Source organism: Pseudomyrmex gracilis, unplaced genomic scaffold (genome assembly GCF_002006095.1).
Source record: "Pseudomyrmex gracilis isolate BER0280 unplaced genomic scaffold, ASM200609v1 scaffold_2175, whole genome shotgun sequence".
Classification (NCBI taxonomy): domain Eukaryota; kingdom Metazoa; phylum Arthropoda; class Insecta; order Hymenoptera; family Formicidae; genus Pseudomyrmex; species Pseudomyrmex gracilis.
This window is the reverse complement of record NW_018022759.1, coordinates 1-17971: the sequence shown is the minus strand read 5'-3', so window position 1 is coordinate 17971 and position 17971 is coordinate 1. Positions and strand designations below refer to the sequence as shown.

Genomic DNA, 17971 nt, shown 5'->3' with positions numbered 1-17971 from the left:
TTCATGAGCTGTATTGTCAGAAGCATGTTAATATTCGTTTTATAGAAACCAATGCCAAACGAGCTGCAAAAACTACGTGATATTTGATAAGACGTCATATATTATAAATGATAAAAACGATAAAATTACTTAATGCATTGCCATTATGATGTTTCAGGATGGACTGGCTTCATAAAATAACCAAAATATTGTTTGTAATTATACTATGCTACATCTTGTATTCACGTTCATGATCGTACAATACGTAACTTAGAGTATAAATCAAGGAAATGAGTTTTTTTTATTTTCTGCTATAAGTGAATGTTTTTGGAAAAAGTGAATGGTTAAATTAGTTTGTAATAGTAAACTTTTGATGGTAACAACAATACGAGATTGACACGATATTCCATAAATGTATATTGTAGAGAACGTTTCACTTATTTGTATTTTTTCAGTTAAACACATATAAACTAACATATTTGTATATCTGTATTACAAAATATTTTCAAATCAATGTTATACTTGCTGTTTATACAAATGTCAGGAAAGCATCTCTAAATACTATTAGAAAGTTCTAACACATTAGAATGAAAAGATTAAACTATCGGTTATTATCACTTCAACTAGTGTATTTTGAACATAAAACATTTACATGAATAAATACTCTATTCACGTAGGTATTAATTTCTCATCTAGAGAAATCTTTTTTAATACTTTTTTTATTTCGTGACCGCTATAATATCTCTCAATAGCAATGTTTGATTGTGTGTACGGCATCGATGACAAACTCCTAAACGTGAAAATGTAGGCAGACAAATATACGAAAGACTTATGTGTTTAAGTGTATATGGTATTCTGTTCTTCAAAAGAAACTATGTCTTTTTTTATTTTGGACATATTTTTCTATAATTTAGCTAGCAAACAGAGATTGCAACTAGCTTATTTCTCAACGTTTTCCACTTGTAGTTGAACCCGATTGTAGGAAAACGTAATCGTTCATTCGTGAGCGATTTTCAAGAAATTTTGTTTCTGCGCGTTTACCGGTATCACGCTATTATACATCAAAATTATGAATATTGAATATATTATAAGTTTAAATCACACACTCACACACACATGCACATAAATTAATATTAAACACAACATGTAAATGTAAAGTAGACTGCTCTTCGAACTTTTAGAATATTGCATATCATGAAAAAAAGTCTTCATCATTTCCTATAAATAAGCCGACTATTCAGTTAGACTCATTTACGTACAAAAACTTTGACGGACAAGAACGTGCTTAGGTTTGATCACATCAACATTTGTGAGTTGCTGACTATCTACCTATTTGAAACTTCTCAATATCTATCACATACTACTTTATAGACGTTTTAAATATTTTAGTTAATATGAGTGAAGACGCTAATACATTTATACCCACCTTTTACTCTCATCGAAGTGTGTTCATCACTGGTGGCACAGGTTTCCTGGGAAAAGCGCTATGTGAAAAATTACTGAGAAGTTGTCCAAATATTAAGGAAATATTTTTACTGATTCGACCAAAAAAAGGACAAACTATCAACGACAGGTTAAAGAAAATGTTAGAAAACAAACTTTTTGATTTATTACGGCGCGAGCGGCCAAACAGTTTTGAGAAAATTATTCCAATAAGCGGAGACGTGAGTAGGGAGGATTTAGGATTATTGTCAGAGGACAGGAAAATGTTAAGTGAAAATGTGTCGATAATATTCCACGTAGCGGCTTCTGTCCGCTTTGACGAGAGTCTGAAAGATGCGATTTTTACAAACTTACGGTCGACGCGTGACATTTGTATTTTGGCCCAATCTATGAAAAATATAGTGGTAAGTTTTTTTTATCGATTTATATTGTTTCGCAAGTACGTTTTTCTCAATAACTTTTTGTGCACACATGACATATTCTAATGACGTTATGTTTAATTTTATATAAAAAAAAGGCTCTGCTTCATGTGAGCTCGACGTACACACAAAGCGATAAAGCCATCGTGGACGAGGTCTTGTATCCTTTGGAGGACGTTGACTGGAGAAAGACGATCAAAATTGCTGAGACCATCGACGATGAGATTCTAAAGATTTTTACAGCGAAGTAAGTTCTATACAGTTGCCCGTGCACACGGAACACATACGGTGTATATATTGCCATTGTCAAAATACGTTTATGCATGTTCATTGATTTTTGCAGATATATTGGAACAATGGCAAATACTTATGTTTTTACGAAAAGACTAGCCGAGCAAGTGATAAATGACTTTTCCGAATCACTGCCTTGCATTATCCTTAGACCATCTATAGTCGTATCATCAGTCAATGATCCTGTACCAGGCTGGATTGACAATTTTAACGGACCTATGGGCATGTTGATTGGTGGTGGTACTGGACTACTACGCGTAATTTATGCAGATTCTAGTATAACTTGCGACTTTATTCCAGTAGATTTAGTGATTAAAGCAATGATAATTGTAGTTTGGAAACGCGGAATACAAAAGTACGTATGTGATAAAGACACTGTTTAGTATTTTTTTTTTTTTAACTTACTTGTTTCGATCAATGTAAAAGTTAAACTTCATACTATGTTTTACAAATCAGCTTCTCTGAGGATAATAGTCTTCAAATTTACAACTGCTCTGTACACAACACGAAAAGCATAAGTCTCGGACAGTTAATACGCGTAGGATTTCGTGCCGTATATGATATTCCTCTTGAGCGAACAATTTGGAAACCACAGACGATTATGACAAATAGTAGTTTATTATATTACATATTGGTGTTAGTATTACATATTGTTCCGGCATTATTAATAGATGCTGTGTTGAAAATATTACGTTTACGTCCAATGTAAGTTGTATTTTAAAATTCTGATATTTACACGCCAGATATTCAAAAATGTGCATTGTCACATTTGAAATTTGTGGTAGAAGTGAAACTGTAATGCATATACTATGATTTATGTAGGTTACTGAAGTTGCAACAAAAGATATATATATCAAACCGTGCGATATCTTATTTTGTAACTCACTTTTGGCAGTTTAATAACACAAATTTAATAAACATCTTCGAGAATCTGAGCGCTGCTAATGAAAAAGATTTTGGATATAAAAATAGTTTGAATTTTGACATAGAAGAATTTTTAAGGTACGTATTAGAGCTCACTCATGGGAATATGTATGTACTACGTACGCAATCCTATCAGGATAATACTTGCTATATCAATAAAAATTTTTCTGTGTTCAAGAAATCTAGAGATTAATAAGTAATTATTATTTTTTATTCTAGACGTGGCATTATCGGTTCTAAACTGTACTTGCTTAATGAAGACATGAGTCCTTTAGAACAAGCTAGAGTTTTACGTCATAGTAAAAGGTAAGATTTACTAAAAAAAAAGCTTTTCTCTGCAAACTTGCTACTTGTTGTTTTCAAATGGAGAGTTTGTTTACTCTCTGTGTGTATTGCATTGAGAAACAATATTAGTCTGTAGGACATTTCGATTAAAGTTGTAGGTAGCATTTTCTGACAGAAACGTTTTACATTAATTCGCGTAGTTATGTGTGCTATTTGATCGCTTGTGATGTTGTTAGGTACAACTTAGGGCATACCGTGAAAACGTTGTTGGCATTCAATAATAATCATGAGTTTTACCGCCAGCTCTTAGAAATTTGTTTATTTTACCCAGCAAACATTTCGGTCACAGAACCATATCCATCTGTGTCCTCAGTAGGATATGGTTTGTTAATCATGTCTGTCAACATGTGAAATGTCAAAATGCGACCAAAATAATGACAGAGTCTGCCACAAGCAAAGCGAGGCCAAATTATCGCCAAAGTGAAGCCAAAATCCGGAATAGGTTTGGTCATTGTCTGTTGGCGCCAAATTGCAAACAGTCCGCACGTATACACGAACAGACCTGCTTGGCGTTTGGTGGCAATCTGTCGTCAATGCGTTTAACAGATCAACCCGACTTTTGTCGTAAACAGATTTCTGATACAATTTTGCGGACTGTTTGGTCACAGTATTGCCAAAAGCAGATCTGCTTGCAATCGACCATCTATTTGTTGTTAATTTCACTGACATATATGGAATCGTTTTGGCTGCAATACTCTCATGTATTTGTCAACAGAGTTGTTGCGTTTTTTCTTTCTGTGTGCTAACAATTTTGGCGGTGTTTCCGTATTGTAGCATTTCTGCAAACAATTTCTGTTACCAAGGTCTGCGCCGAAATTGTCAAAAACAAAAATTGTTTGCTGGGTTAGGTTTATACAGAAGCAGTTTTATTTTTGGACGCTACTAATGATAAAACGTTACATAGTCTAAGTGATATAAACGTAATAAGTTGTGCATTATCATTATTGATGTTTCAGGATGGACTGGCTCCATGAAATAATCAAGATATTGTTTGTGATTCTGCTATTGTATATTTTCTACTCATTTTTCTTGTAAAATACGTTATATTGTATATCAAGAATTATTTCTGTTTTTACGTTAAAATCAGTAATTTTCTTGAAGTTTTCGAGATATACAAATCATTTTGTACAGTATACTTATACCTAGCTGTACAGCTTGTTTTAATTTTTGAAATTTAAGTTGTTAACATATATTTCAATAACTTCAAATTTTGTTTAAGGGTCCACGACTTTTTCTGTCGATTCATATTGTTTCGCAAGTAAATTTCTCTCAATAGCTTTTTGGACTTACCTGACAAAAGTCTAATGATATCACTTTGTTTGCTCCAGAACAACTTTAGAGCAAGAGACTTTGCGTAATGTGAGGTCAGTGTACACACAAAGCGATCAGATCGAAGTGGACGAGGTTATTTATCCTTCTTTGGAGGATGTAGAAAAAGTGTGAAGATTGGAGAAGGACTATCAAGACCGTTGACAATGAGACCATCGATGAAACAGTGGTAAACATTTTTACAGCGAAGTTAGTGTTAGATTACAATTGCGCGTGCACATGAGAGACACATTGTGTCGTCATATTTTGTTAGTGTCAGAATACGGTTGCGCCTGTTTATTGATTTTTGCAGATATGTAGAAACAATAGAAAACATTTATGTGGTTACGAAACGTAGGTCGATCAAGTGATAAACGACTTGTCCGAGTCATTGTCTTTCATTATTTGTAGATTATTCATTAGTATCATCAATCCATGTTTCTGTAGCAATTTCTGGATTGACTTGTTTATTTGTCGGCATGCTTTGTCGGCGGCTAACCGGAGTGATACATATAGTTCACATAGATTGTAATGTAGGTTCCGACTTTATATCCACAGATATATTATGAAACGAATAATTCGTGGAAACATGAAATGCAAAGGTACATACAAATGATATATGAAATTTAGTAGACGTACTTCTTATTTGTGAAGATGGATTTTATTAATAAAAACTTTTTTATAAAATTTAATTTATGAAACTTTTTTCATTAATAAAGCCCAGCTTTAAAAGTAGGTATATGTTTACTACTGACTTCATATAGCATGTATAGACTTGTATTAATACATGTCTATTACACGCTTATCATTTCTCTAATAGCTATCTACAGGTAAAAAATCAAATATTACGGTAAAGTCCATACGAATCACGCGTAACATTCTAGTTTCGCAGCCAAGAAACGTTTCCATAAGTCTGTTGAAATTGTCACTTATCACTCATTGGTACAGGATTATTGATTGATGACGCGAGTATAGACGGTCTGAAAATAACGCGAGACACTGACTTGGAAAACTCACTTATCACTTGTTCGGCTAGTTTTTGTGTTATCACATACATGTTTGTCATTGTTTCAATGTATTTGCAAAGGCAATGAACAAGCGTAAACGTATTTTGATAATGGCAATATATACACGACACAATACGTGTATTTCGTGTGCACGCGCAATTGTAAGGTAGAACTTACTTTGCTGTAAAAATGTGTATGTTTTCATTGATGTTCTTATTGTTAACAATTTTGATAGTCCTTTTCCAATCTTGATAATCCTATGACATCATCTAAAAAAAAAAATAAAAAAATTTTTCTCATCACGGTCTTATCCCTTTGCGTGTGCGCAGAACTTACATTTAAAAACGCTTTTTGCCATAAAGGTTTTATAAATTTTACGTAACAATTTTAGTAGATTTTTGTCGAGTGATCACATGTAGTTATTGAGAGAAATTTACTTGCGGAACAATATAAATCGACAAACTACAATACTTATCTGTGAAGCTGACTATAAGTGTACTGTACGAAACATTTGGTTGACTAGTACTTTTTTAGTCGTCAGCATGAAATAAACATATTAAATCGTAATGAAACAATATTCATATACTATTTCTTTAAGTATTCTGATAGAAAAACATTTAGAAAATTATGTGACGAAATTTTGCATTAAAATTTTAATTTGCAATTATATAGATATATTTTAGGAAACACATGTAAAAACGTTGATCTTTTTATAAAATATTTGTAACTGTTTGCAAAAGTAATTTCCAAATACCATTTCGGCAAAAGAATTACGATATGGCGAATTATCTTAGCTGTATATTTGCAAAATTAAATTCAAAAAGGAATTGTCCAATAAGTGAGAAAAAAATTTCAGTTATGTTGTAAATATGTTGTGTAAAATATGTAGACATATAATTGCATTTGAAGAAATTATGTAATGTATATACTTATGGAAATGCATGACTACTCGTTTTCAAAGTTTCTGTCTTAGTCTAAGAAACGTACTTCTCTATATCTTAGCTGTCAAAATGAGCTCTTCACAAAAATAGTTTAATTGTATGAAAAGATACAGAAAATAAAAATGAACGTGTTCACGTTTGTTTGCATCATTTCACTACTTCACTTGTTATTTACAAATTCCTTTATCCTTTTTACAAATATCATTTCTTTATCTTTTTTACAAATATCTATATGCTTTTTTTTTTGTTATATAGTTATTGCAAGATACTATCTTATTTCCTCTGGCATTTGTGTGCGACACATATGCTAAAGTTTGGACTGAAGGTAATTTCGCGATACTGTTGTATTCTACCTTATGCTGGCCGTTTGACCTACGTAACGTTATGTAAACAAAAATCGACAGAAAGAAAGACTAAATTAACGAATTTATTTGTGAAAAAACGTCACGGCGCGCATCTAGTGTCAATTCTATCTGTCACGGACGCGATAAGAAACATGCGATCTCATTGTTGGAGCTTCCGATATACTTGAGTATAAACTGCTCGGAAAACGCAGAATAAGTGGTTTCATAGCATTTTGAAGACCTTTCTGGATTAGTGCCCAGGTTTGGAATATCAAGCATAATGCTCCAATAATATGTGACATAATCAGTTTTCGTGTTCAAAACCGTATAACAATAATCAATTTTTATACTCAAGACATAGTATACGATACTATAGCTTAGATTTTGTTGACAAAGCTTGGCGACAAAAAGTAACAGCAAATTGCTATAGTAAAAATCGAGCATAGCTTGATAATATAACCTGAGATCAAATTGACGCCAAATATGAAGCGATCCGAAGTTTTGATGCTACTTTCAAACTTTTGAAAATACTTCGAACCTATTGAACTGACAAATATACTTATTTAAACCTACTTTGACGATTATATTCATTTACTTTTCTTTTGAACCTTTAATTTTATAACTTTTACGATACTTTTATTTTGAACTTAAAAACACTCTCGATATTTTGGTGATAAAAGTAGATTTTTTTTACATAGGAAAAAACATTTTTTAACATAAATGTAGTATAAAATATATTTTATTTAAATATAACATTTTTTGAGACAAAAAAGTGCGCGTTATATAAAATTGTACTTTTAATTATAAAAATAATAAAGAATTAATAATAATAAGAGAAATATTTTTATCTATTGTTGCAGATACATTGCACTGGAATATTTCTCTAATAAAATAATAATTTAAATAAATAATTAATAAAATGTGTATAGGATAGCTTGAGAATAAATTAGGTAAAAATAATCATATTTTAGTAAGGAAAAAATGGTTCGAATCCCGCCATCACCTTAGGATTTTTTCAGGTGTAGTTTCTTCCAATGGAGTGTATCAATGAAATCTTCGAAGCTGTGTGAGTGCGCAAGCCGCAAACAATTTTTTAAATGAAATTTTAAGCTTATTTAACCTAACATAATTTGTTTAATCTAAGGAAATCTTTCTGTGTAGGTTCAATAGAGGTTTTAATTGAACCTAGTTTACTACTTTAGCTCCTACAGAAAAAGAATCTACTTTAATCTTAATTTGGAGAAAGTGGAAATTTGTGACACTTTTAGGTTTAAAGTAGGAGTAAATTTTATCCTTGCAATTGAACCTACTTTACTATCGTAACTTCTTTGTATATAGTACAATGAGAGATTCATCAGAGGATCAAAATTTTGACTTGATAAATGTCGTTTTGCTATCAAATCGTGTTGCTGAGATCTACCCGAGTCAAAATTTTAACCTTCCGATGATCCTCTCATTGTACTATATACCCTAACAGGCACGTTTGTGAAAATATTGCAAAAAAATGGTATCATGAATGGCGACGATTTTGCAATGATTGCACTAAGATGGTTCGCCATAACGCAACAGTTTTGTCAAAATAAAAGTTTGTAATAAATATTTGTCAAAAATTGCGAAAAAGTCGTTATGCATTTTTACAGTATATACTTCCAATAGGCAAATTGTGAAAATATTGCACAAATATGACATCGTGAGTGACGACGATTTCTTGCATTTCTTTATATTCAATCATATTTCTACATATTTGAAACATCACATAGCTGAATTTCTTTTCTCAATTATTGGACAATTTCTTTGTGAAATTAATTTTGTAAATATACTGCTAAGATGATTCGCCATATCGTTATTCTTTTGCCCAAATAGTATTTGGAAAGTAAGTTTGCAAACAACTGCAAATATTTCAGAAATGATCAATGTTTTTACATCTATTTCTTAAAATATGTCTGTACCCAGATAACCAACTAAGCTGCAAGTTGTTTGCAACTTGCCAAATATATTGCTCATATCCCGGTAAAAAATTTTTTATGTATACTTATACACAAATTAAAATAATTATATCTATTTATGCAAATTTATGTGCCGAATATGTCCATACAATTTTATACATGGAAAATTTTTTACCGGGATGTTTTCAGCAATGTAACAAAAGAGTGTATCCTCTTTTCAGTATGTTCTTACCAACAACAGTTTTCAAAATATAATTACAGCAAGTTCCCAACAACTCATCGGCAATAAACTTATATTATTTTTCTCAACTTATGAAAAATTATTGCTCATATATTGCTCACATATTGCTGACTCATATGTCCTAAACATTGGCGCTACAACAATTGATTGATAAGAAAACTCACCATATTGATACTGAATTGACAAATACATTTTCGTTGCATTAAATAAAAACAACATAACAGCAATTGGCGAGCAACTTAATCTATACAATGATTTGCTTTATATTGAGTTTTCACAGTTGGCTATCTGGGTATATTTGCAAATTACAATTTGAGTGCAAGATTTTGTCACAAACTTTTGTAACTGGTTTCTTATTAGGGTAATAGAAGTTACGATAGTAAAGTAGGTTCAATTGCAAGGATAAAATTTACTCATACTTTAAATCTAAAAGTGACACAAATTTCCACTTTCTCCAAATTAGGATTAAAATAGATTGTTTTTATGTAGGAACTAAAGTAAAATAGGTTCAATTTAAAATCTCTATTGAACCTACACAGAAAGATTTCTTTAGATTTAACAAATTTTGTTAAATTAAATAAGCCTAAAACTTTAATAAAAAAATGTGTTTGCGGTTTGCGCTCTCACACAGCTTCGAAGATTTCACTGGAATTAATTTTTGAAAGCCCGATTCAGCTCGCTAATCAACCGATGAACTCCATTGGAAGGGGCCAGACCTGAAAAAATCCTTAAAATGATGGTGGGATTTAAATTCGAGATTTTCATATTCGCAGCTCCCTCACTCAGTCCGCGAGATCACTTGTTCCTTACTAACTCGTAATTATTTGTATCTATAATTAAAAAAACTCATGCGTAAAACTTTACACGTGAATACATATATACTATACATTTCTACACAACATCCTGCAAAACAGCTCTTATGAGTTTATTCCATATTTCTTATTAGACTTCAGAGAGCTAGAAGAGTCTTTAGTAATATGTATATTTTTGACAAGAATGTTTTCTTTTCCGCGATTTCGGTCCTCACAAGCCACTACTTATACGCGGAATACTATATCATCTCTGATTACTAATAAAATAACGTCTTTTATTCCCTACCACCAATCTAAACACAAAAATATTTCCGATATTAACACATAAAAACGAATAGACATGTATTTATCACAAAAATGTGCGGTATCTGATACTCCTCACGACCAACCGTTGCCTGACCACGATATGAAAAAATTGTTTATTAAATTGATTTACGAATTATTAAAGTATATTACAATCTTAATTCTGATCAAATAAACGTTTTTGTGTGTCTTTTTTTCTTCGTTATAAATCATGAATATTCTTGACTGACGTTTAGAGGTGCGAATTCTTCACCTCTATAATGACTTTGCCAAGTTCTGTTTGCTCATACATCTATATACAGGGTGTCTGACAACGAACTATAAAGCCGACGTGTGTAAATAGATCGAGTTATTCTGAACAGAAAAGTTATATACCATTTTGCAAAATTCGCAATATTTATTGAGATATGAATTAATAAATGTGAACCAATGAAGGCGCGGGGAGCGNATAATTCTCGACGCATCTCTAATCTTGTTTTCTTGTGTTATGAAGATGATAATAATTTCTTTCGAATAACAACATTTATCTTATGCCGCAAGTACAGATAAACGCTCGAGATTGCAACATCAAATTTCACGTTACATCATTGAATTGAATCAATTCTTGTTTATCCCGCACGTGACAATTCCATGTGATATGTATTATGTATAATATCAATCTCTTCCTCACCTTGTTTAACGAGAATTCGTGCAATTGCGGCGCCAATTCCGGCGCTGGCTCCAGTAACAACAGCTACTTTTCCAGCCCATCGCTCCATCCTCGTACAACGAGAGTTCTGACACGACTGTGTACTCTCTGTAATTAGATTTGTCTTACGTGCTTTCGATATATTAATACGTAAAAACGAATAGACGTGTGTTATTACGTAGAACGTGTGCGATATCTGATATTCCTCACGACCAACCACTCCCTGACCTCGATATGAGATATTGTTTATTAGATTAAGTTACAATTTATTAGAGTATATTACAATCTTACTTCTGATCAAATAAATGTTTTTGTCTCTTTTTCTTTGTTATAAATCTTGCATAATCTTGACTGACGTTTAAAAGTGCGATTCTTTCACCTCGCCAAGTTCTGTTTGCCCATGCATCTACATACAATGGTATTCTTATGTCGATTTATCCATACTGAATAAAAGCCAATGTCTATCTTACATGTGAACTTATATATATACCGCATTCATTAGTTAGCATATTAAAAAATGTACTTCCTGTGAACTTTGTTCAGCATTACGCGACACCGACTAAATTACACATCATTTTCTATATAACAAACTCAGAATTCGGCTCATTTACGTATTAAATTTTTGTGAGGAACCACCAAGTGCTGTGATGTTTTGTTCTTGACCACCGTAGATAAAACATTAACTTCGTTGACATTAAAAGTGCACAGTGTTTAATTAATAATAATATTTTACATTTCTCATTATTTTACTATTTCAACGCAAGGCACTTGATATTCTGTTGTGCCTATTTTACAATCGGTTTGAATATTTTAGTTAATATGAATGAAGACGCTAATACACCTATACCCACCTTTTACTCCCATCAAAGTATTTTCATTACTGGTGGCACAGGTTATTTGGGTAAAGCATTATGTGAAAAATTACTTAGATGTTGTCCAGATATTAAAGAAATATTTTTACTGATACGACCAAAAACAGGACTCACCGTCAACGACAGGTTAAAGAAAATGTTGAATAACAAGCTTTTTGATTTATTACGGCGCGAGCGGCCAAACAGTTTTGAGAAAATTATTCCGATAAGCGGAGACGTGAGTAGGGAGGATTTAGGATTATTGCCAGAAGACAGGAAAATGTTAAGTGAAAAAGTGTCGATAATATTCCACGTAGCGGCTTCTGTCCGCTTTGACGAGAGTCTTAAAGATGCGATTTTCACAAACTTACGGTCAACGCGTGACGTTTGTATTTTGGCCCAATCTATGAAAAATATAATGGTAAGTTTTTTTTATCGATTTATACTGTTTTGCAAGTACATTTTTCTCAATAACTTTGTGTGTTTGACAACATTCTAATTGTAACCGTTATATTTAATTTACATAATCAAAATAGGCTCTAGTTTACGTAAGCTCGGCATTTACACAGTGTGATAAACCCGTCGTAGACGAGGTTTTTTATCCTTTGGAAAACGTCGATTGGAAGAAGACGATCCACATTGCTGAGAAAATTGACAACGAAATTTTAAAAGTTTTTACCGCGAAGTAAGTGCTATATTACATTCGCGTATGTACACGAGATACGTGCGTTGTGTCGTGTATATAGTGTCATTGGTAAAATATGTACTTGTTAATTAATTGTTGTAGATATATACATCCCATGCCCAATACGTACGTCTTTACAAAGCGACTAGCAGAAAATGTTATAAACGATTTTTCTGAATCGTTGCCTTGCGTTATTATTAGACCTTCAATTGTAATACCATCAATTAGCGATCCAATACCAGGTTGGATAGATAATTTTAATGGCCCAATGAGCTTAGTAATCGGTAATGCAACCGGTATTATGCGCGTTGCTTATTGGGACTCTTCTGTGGTACCAGATTGGGTACCAATCGATGTTGTAACAAAATCAACGATAATCGCTGGTTGGAGACGGGGAATGAGAAAGTACGTATGTGATAAAACTTTTTAGTATTGAAGTTATTCTTTTACAATCGAAAATTAAAACTCATAATATTTTCTACGAATCAGCATCGCTGAGGATACGAGCATTCATATTTACAACTGCTGTACCAAGGACATACTGAACGTGAGTCTACGCAAATTAATACGCGTAGGGTCTCGTGTCGCTTATGATATTCCTTTTGAGAGGATTATTTGGAAACCGAATATGATTGGGATAAAACATTATTCTTTATTTTACATACTNGTAGTGATACTACATATTGTGCCGGCAGTTCTAGTAGATACTATTCTGAGAATAGTCCATTTACCTCCGATGTAAGTGTTATTTAGAAAGTTACTTAAAAGCCACATTCGAAATTATTGTTATAAGTGGAAGTGTAACGTAGAAAGTTTTATTTATTTAGGTTAGTAAACCTGCAAAGAAAAATATTCGTATCACTTCTCGCGTTGTTTTTCTTTGCAACAAACTCGTGGCAGTTCAATAACTCAAAATTTATAAGCTTGTTTGAGACCTTAAGCGCTAACGATAAACTTGATTTTGGATATAAAGACTTGATGGATTTCAATATCGANGACTATATTAGGTGCGTATTAAGCCCCTTGCACAATGGAAGGAATAGCGATAGCGATAGAAATAACACAGTTTTTAACACAGAATTCCAACTCGTCGGAAATTTTATCGCTATTGCTTCTTCCGATTTTCTGATCTGCATTGATACATGTGTAGTTTTGTATGTTANATTNCGCTGTTCNTACNTTTATTTTTAAATATAAACTCTTTAAAACTTTTGTTATTTCTATCGCTATCGCTATTCCGTCCATTGTGCAAAAGGCTTTAGACCTCACGCATGCGAACATGTACTTTTGCAATCTGAGCAAACAAATATTTAGTTTGACTTTAGAATTATTCTTTATTTTAGAAATAGAAGAAGTATTTTCTTTAAATAATAATGATTGTTACTTTTTATTTCAGAAATGCACTTATTGGCTGTAAACTCTACTTGCTTAATGAAAACATGAGTCGCTTGGAACAAGCGAGACGTCATTGTAAAAGGTAAGATTTAGTAAAAAAAAAGCTATACTCTTGTTTTCAAGTGAAGTTTTTTTTCACTCTCTGTGTGTATTGCATTGAGAAACAATATTTTTCTGTAGAACATTTTGATAAAAAGTTGTATCTAGCATTTTCTGACAGGAACGTTTTACATAAAGTCGCGAAAGTATGTGCTATAGTTGATCGTTTGTGACGTTGGTAGGTAAAACTTAGGTCATAATGTGGAAATGCTATGGCATTCAATACTTAGTATAAGGTGTACCGCCAGCACTTAAAAGCTTGTTTATTTTAGGTTTTTGCAAAAGAAACATTTTTATTTCCAAAAGTGTATGCTAATGATAAAACGTTACATATTCTATGTGATATAAACGTAATAAGATGTGCATTACTATTATTGATGTTGCAGGATGGACTGGCTCAATGAAATAACCAAGATATTGTTTGTGATTATGCTATTGTATATTTTCTACACACTTTTCTTGTAAAATACATTATATTGTATATCAAGAATTATGTGTGATTTCGCTTTAAAATCAGTAATTTTTGTAAAGTTCACGAACAAGAAATACATTTTCAACAGTATATTTATATTTAGCTGTACAACTGGATTTAACTATTGCATTAAAATGATTTCCCATAACGCAACAGTTTTGTCGAAATAAAATTTTGTAAATACTGTTTGTCAAAAATTGTAAAAAAATCGTTATGCATTTTCATAAGCATATACATATGTATAATTTTGTGCAATGCATTTTTAGAAGTGTATACGTTTATAAAATTTCGCAATATTTTCACAATTTGCTTATTAAGGTAAATGTATATGTTTACTCTGTTATTTAGAATAAAAATTTACGTCTTAGTGTAAGAAATGTATTTTTCTATAACTTAGCTGTCAAAATAAGCTCTTTTCAAAAATATTTTAATTGCATGGGAAGATACAGGAAATAAAACTGAGTCTGTTCACCCATGTTTGCATCCCTTCGCCTCCTCACTCGTTCTTTACAAATTAATTTTCTCTATCTTTTTTACAAAGATCTGTATGCTTTATTTTTTTACATATTGCAAGAATATATATATTAGTTTCTTTAGTGCGACACATATGCTAAGGTTTGGACGTCAGTTAATTTTGCGATGGTATTGTATTCTATCTTAGGCTGGTCGTTTGATCTACGTAACATTATGTAAACAAATATCGACAGAAAGAAAGAATAAAAGTAACGAATTTATTTGTGAAACAACGTCGCTGCGTGCACTTAATGCCAATGCAGTCTGTCGCGGTCGCGATATAAAACGTGCGATCTCGTTGGGTTGACGCTTCCGACATACTTAACTATACATTCCTAGGAAAACGCAGGATATGTGGTTTAACAGCATTTCGAAGTCGTTTTCTGATTATTGTACAAATTTGGTATATATCACGCGTATTGTAACGAGCTCTACGAGCTACCGAAAGAAAAATTTGTCTTCCGTGTTCGAAACCGTATAAAATAATCGATCCCTATATTTGGGACAAAGAATACGATACTACAGTTTTCTAAACATCCTACGCGACAATTTCACTTATATTTTGTGTACGCAGGTAGAACATAAAACAAACAATAATAACAAATAACGCAGCTAAAATTCGACGACAGGTGTCGAACATCGGGAAAACGAATGACAAAACTACTATTTGTCGTAATATCTACGTTTCGTTTGTAGTTCGCCGCAAAGTTCGAGTATCTAAAAACGACTGAAGAGCGAAATACTCCGATGGCAATAAATGGAAAATTTTAGCGAAGATCATGTTTTTTTAGCGCTGACCGATCAAACATCGAGTAAGTATACTTACTTCGACTATACATATATATTATAATGTACAACAACTAAAATAAAAATCTCTGCTTCTTCAATCGCGAACAATCACAATTAATTGCAATTTCTTTCTTGGTGCGGCGCATAAAATTTCACTGCTGCACAATTATACAAATACTTATTGTATTTAATTGCTTTAGGTATGACGCATACACGTGTGTGTTCACGTATACGGACGAGTACAAGAATAGCACAGCTATCACATTGACGATTAAGACTATAGTGAATCAAATATCGACCCACGACTATGAGATATCATATCAATCAATTAGATCTATTTAATTAAAAAATATATCCCGTTGTTAGGATCTTCTTTTTCGTAATAAGTTTGTTGGCTTTTAGAGTGAGAAGAAGAAACACGATATCATTTGGAAAGAAACTATAACATTGTTTCTCTCTGAGAATTAAATATCGCTATTACGTGTTTCCATATGTATGTGTTCGATCAAAGAATTTAAAGAAATTTCAGGAAAAATAGCACATTTATACCTAAGGGAAACAGGTGTGCGGTGCGCACCTATTTTTGTTGTGAACGCTGTGGATAAAGGGAAGCGAGTGTCTCTATTTTGTTCATCAATGTTGACAAGAGTGCGGGTATAGTTGTGTGTTTCTGTGCAGTGGCGCGTTACTCGGTTGCGATTGTTCCTGCTTGCGTTGCTGATAAGAATACCGGGATTGGTGAGATTATTGCTGCTGCTGTTGTTGTTGTTGTTGTTGATGTTGACGTGATTGTAGTGTATATTTTTGTTGCTGATAGCTCTGCTGCTGCTGCTGCTGCTGTTGATACTGTTGCTGTTGCTGCTGGTACTGTTGTTCTGGTTGCTGTTGGTGCTGTTGCTGTTGCTGGCTTTGTTTTCGTTGCTTCGATCCAGCTGCCACGTACGAAAATGCGCAGAGAACAGCGTACTAAATATCAGGCGCCTATGAGCAACGAGAAAATCACTTAAACGCTACTGTTATCAAAGCTGGTTTATCACACACATGCTTTGTTTTGGTGTATCAACTATATTGTATAGAAATAGATCTCAGAACTAGTCAGTCGTAGAAATTTTGCCCATTTTACCATACTTTATTAAAAATACTTGATTAAAAATAAATAGAAGTAAAAAACAAACTTACGTGAGATGTAAGAAACGAGAAAATGTAAGGATAAATTTTAATCATTTCTGCACAGAAACACTCAAACAATTTCTACTTCAATTGGAACTTTATGTTTGTTAAGTTTTGCACAAAAAATGACACTCGCGTATAGAAGCCTAAAATGATTCAAGATTTATTACGACTAGAATCTAAAACTGTCATGCATCATTTAGCAGCCGTTGTAGCGATATTCAACTTCGTAAGCAAGGTCCAGCAATGATAGCAACATCAGCGGCGGCAGCAAACACCAACAGCAGCAGCGATAGGCGGCAGGCAACTCTGGAGATGACCTCAAACTCAATCGTAAAATGTCACTGATTGCTTAGCGTCGAGAAATTGCTAATTGCGCAATTGTATCATTTAATACTAATCACCGACCGGTGAGTGTGATTCGATCGACAATGATACACGATCGTGATGTCTAAATATTAAAAAAAGAGATGATAATAAATAAAGAGATTGAGAAAAGCGTAAATTACTGACGATAACGGATGTCACTGTTGGGAAAGTAACATCCGACTCGATATACGATTTTGTGTGAAACAACGCAGCACACACAAAATATAACTGCTATATAACATGGGAGTAACATATAATGTAACAGTTGTTATACTTGATTTATATTGGGATTAAATAATTTTTTCTTATTTATACAATATAACTCTGTAATGAATTAATTATATAGTTCGTTACTTACTGGCAAGAACTAGATAACAATAAAGTAATGTAACATGTTATATGACAAACTTTATGTCTGCTAGGGCTGCGGCTTAAATTCGAATAACAGTGTGATTCGGATATCTGGATATTCGAATATGATATATATGTACGAATAAACTTCGATCAACGGATAGTATTCGAATATCCGGATACTTTGTGCAGCGAATAGTACGAATAGTACTATTCGAGTTATTCGAATATCCGTATTATCCGGATATTTCGATATACTCAGTAGCGTATAAACTAGCTTGGGACC

At 32.7% G+C, this 17971-nt stretch overlaps 2 protein-coding genes across 2 annotated transcripts; both read left to right on the top strand.

The window, feature by feature from the left end:
* Positions 1–1373: 1373 nt before the first annotated feature.
* LOC109862676 (fatty acyl-CoA reductase 1-like) lies at positions 1374–4844 on the top strand. The gene is made up of 7 exons (XM_020442786.1): positions 1374–1826; positions 1940–2088; positions 2185–2487; positions 2589–2837; positions 2955–3134; positions 3276–3362; positions 4730–4844. Exons 1-7 carry the CDS (start codon positions 1374–1376, stop codon positions 4842–4844), a joined length of 1536 nt encoding a protein of 511 aa, XP_020298375.1.
* A 6966-nt stretch (positions 4845–11810) lies between these two features.
* Positions 11811–14781, top strand: LOC109862675 (putative fatty acyl-CoA reductase CG5065). Its single transcript, XM_020442785.1, has 7 exons — positions 11811–12263; positions 12379–12527; positions 12630–12932; positions 13017–13265; positions 13355–13534; positions 13924–14004; positions 14408–14781. Exons 1-7 carry the CDS (start codon positions 11811–11813, stop codon positions 14484–14486), a joined length of 1494 nt encoding a protein of 497 aa, XP_020298374.1. The 3' UTR covers positions 14487–14781.
* The last annotated feature ends 3190 nt before the right edge of the window (positions 14782–17971 follow it).

Coding starts and splice junctions, on each gene's coding strand:
- LOC109862676 (XM_020442786.1), top strand. CDS start 1,374: ATGAGTGAAGACGCTAATACATTTATACCCACCTTTTACTCTCATCGA. Junction 1,827..1,939: donor AATCTATGAAAAATATAGTG/GTAAGTTTTTTT, acceptor TATAAAAAAAAG/GCTCTGCTTCATGTGAGCTC. Junction 2,838..2,954: donor ATATTACGTTTACGTCCAAT/GTAAGTTGTATT, acceptor TGATTTATGTAG/GTTACTGAAGTTGCAACAAA.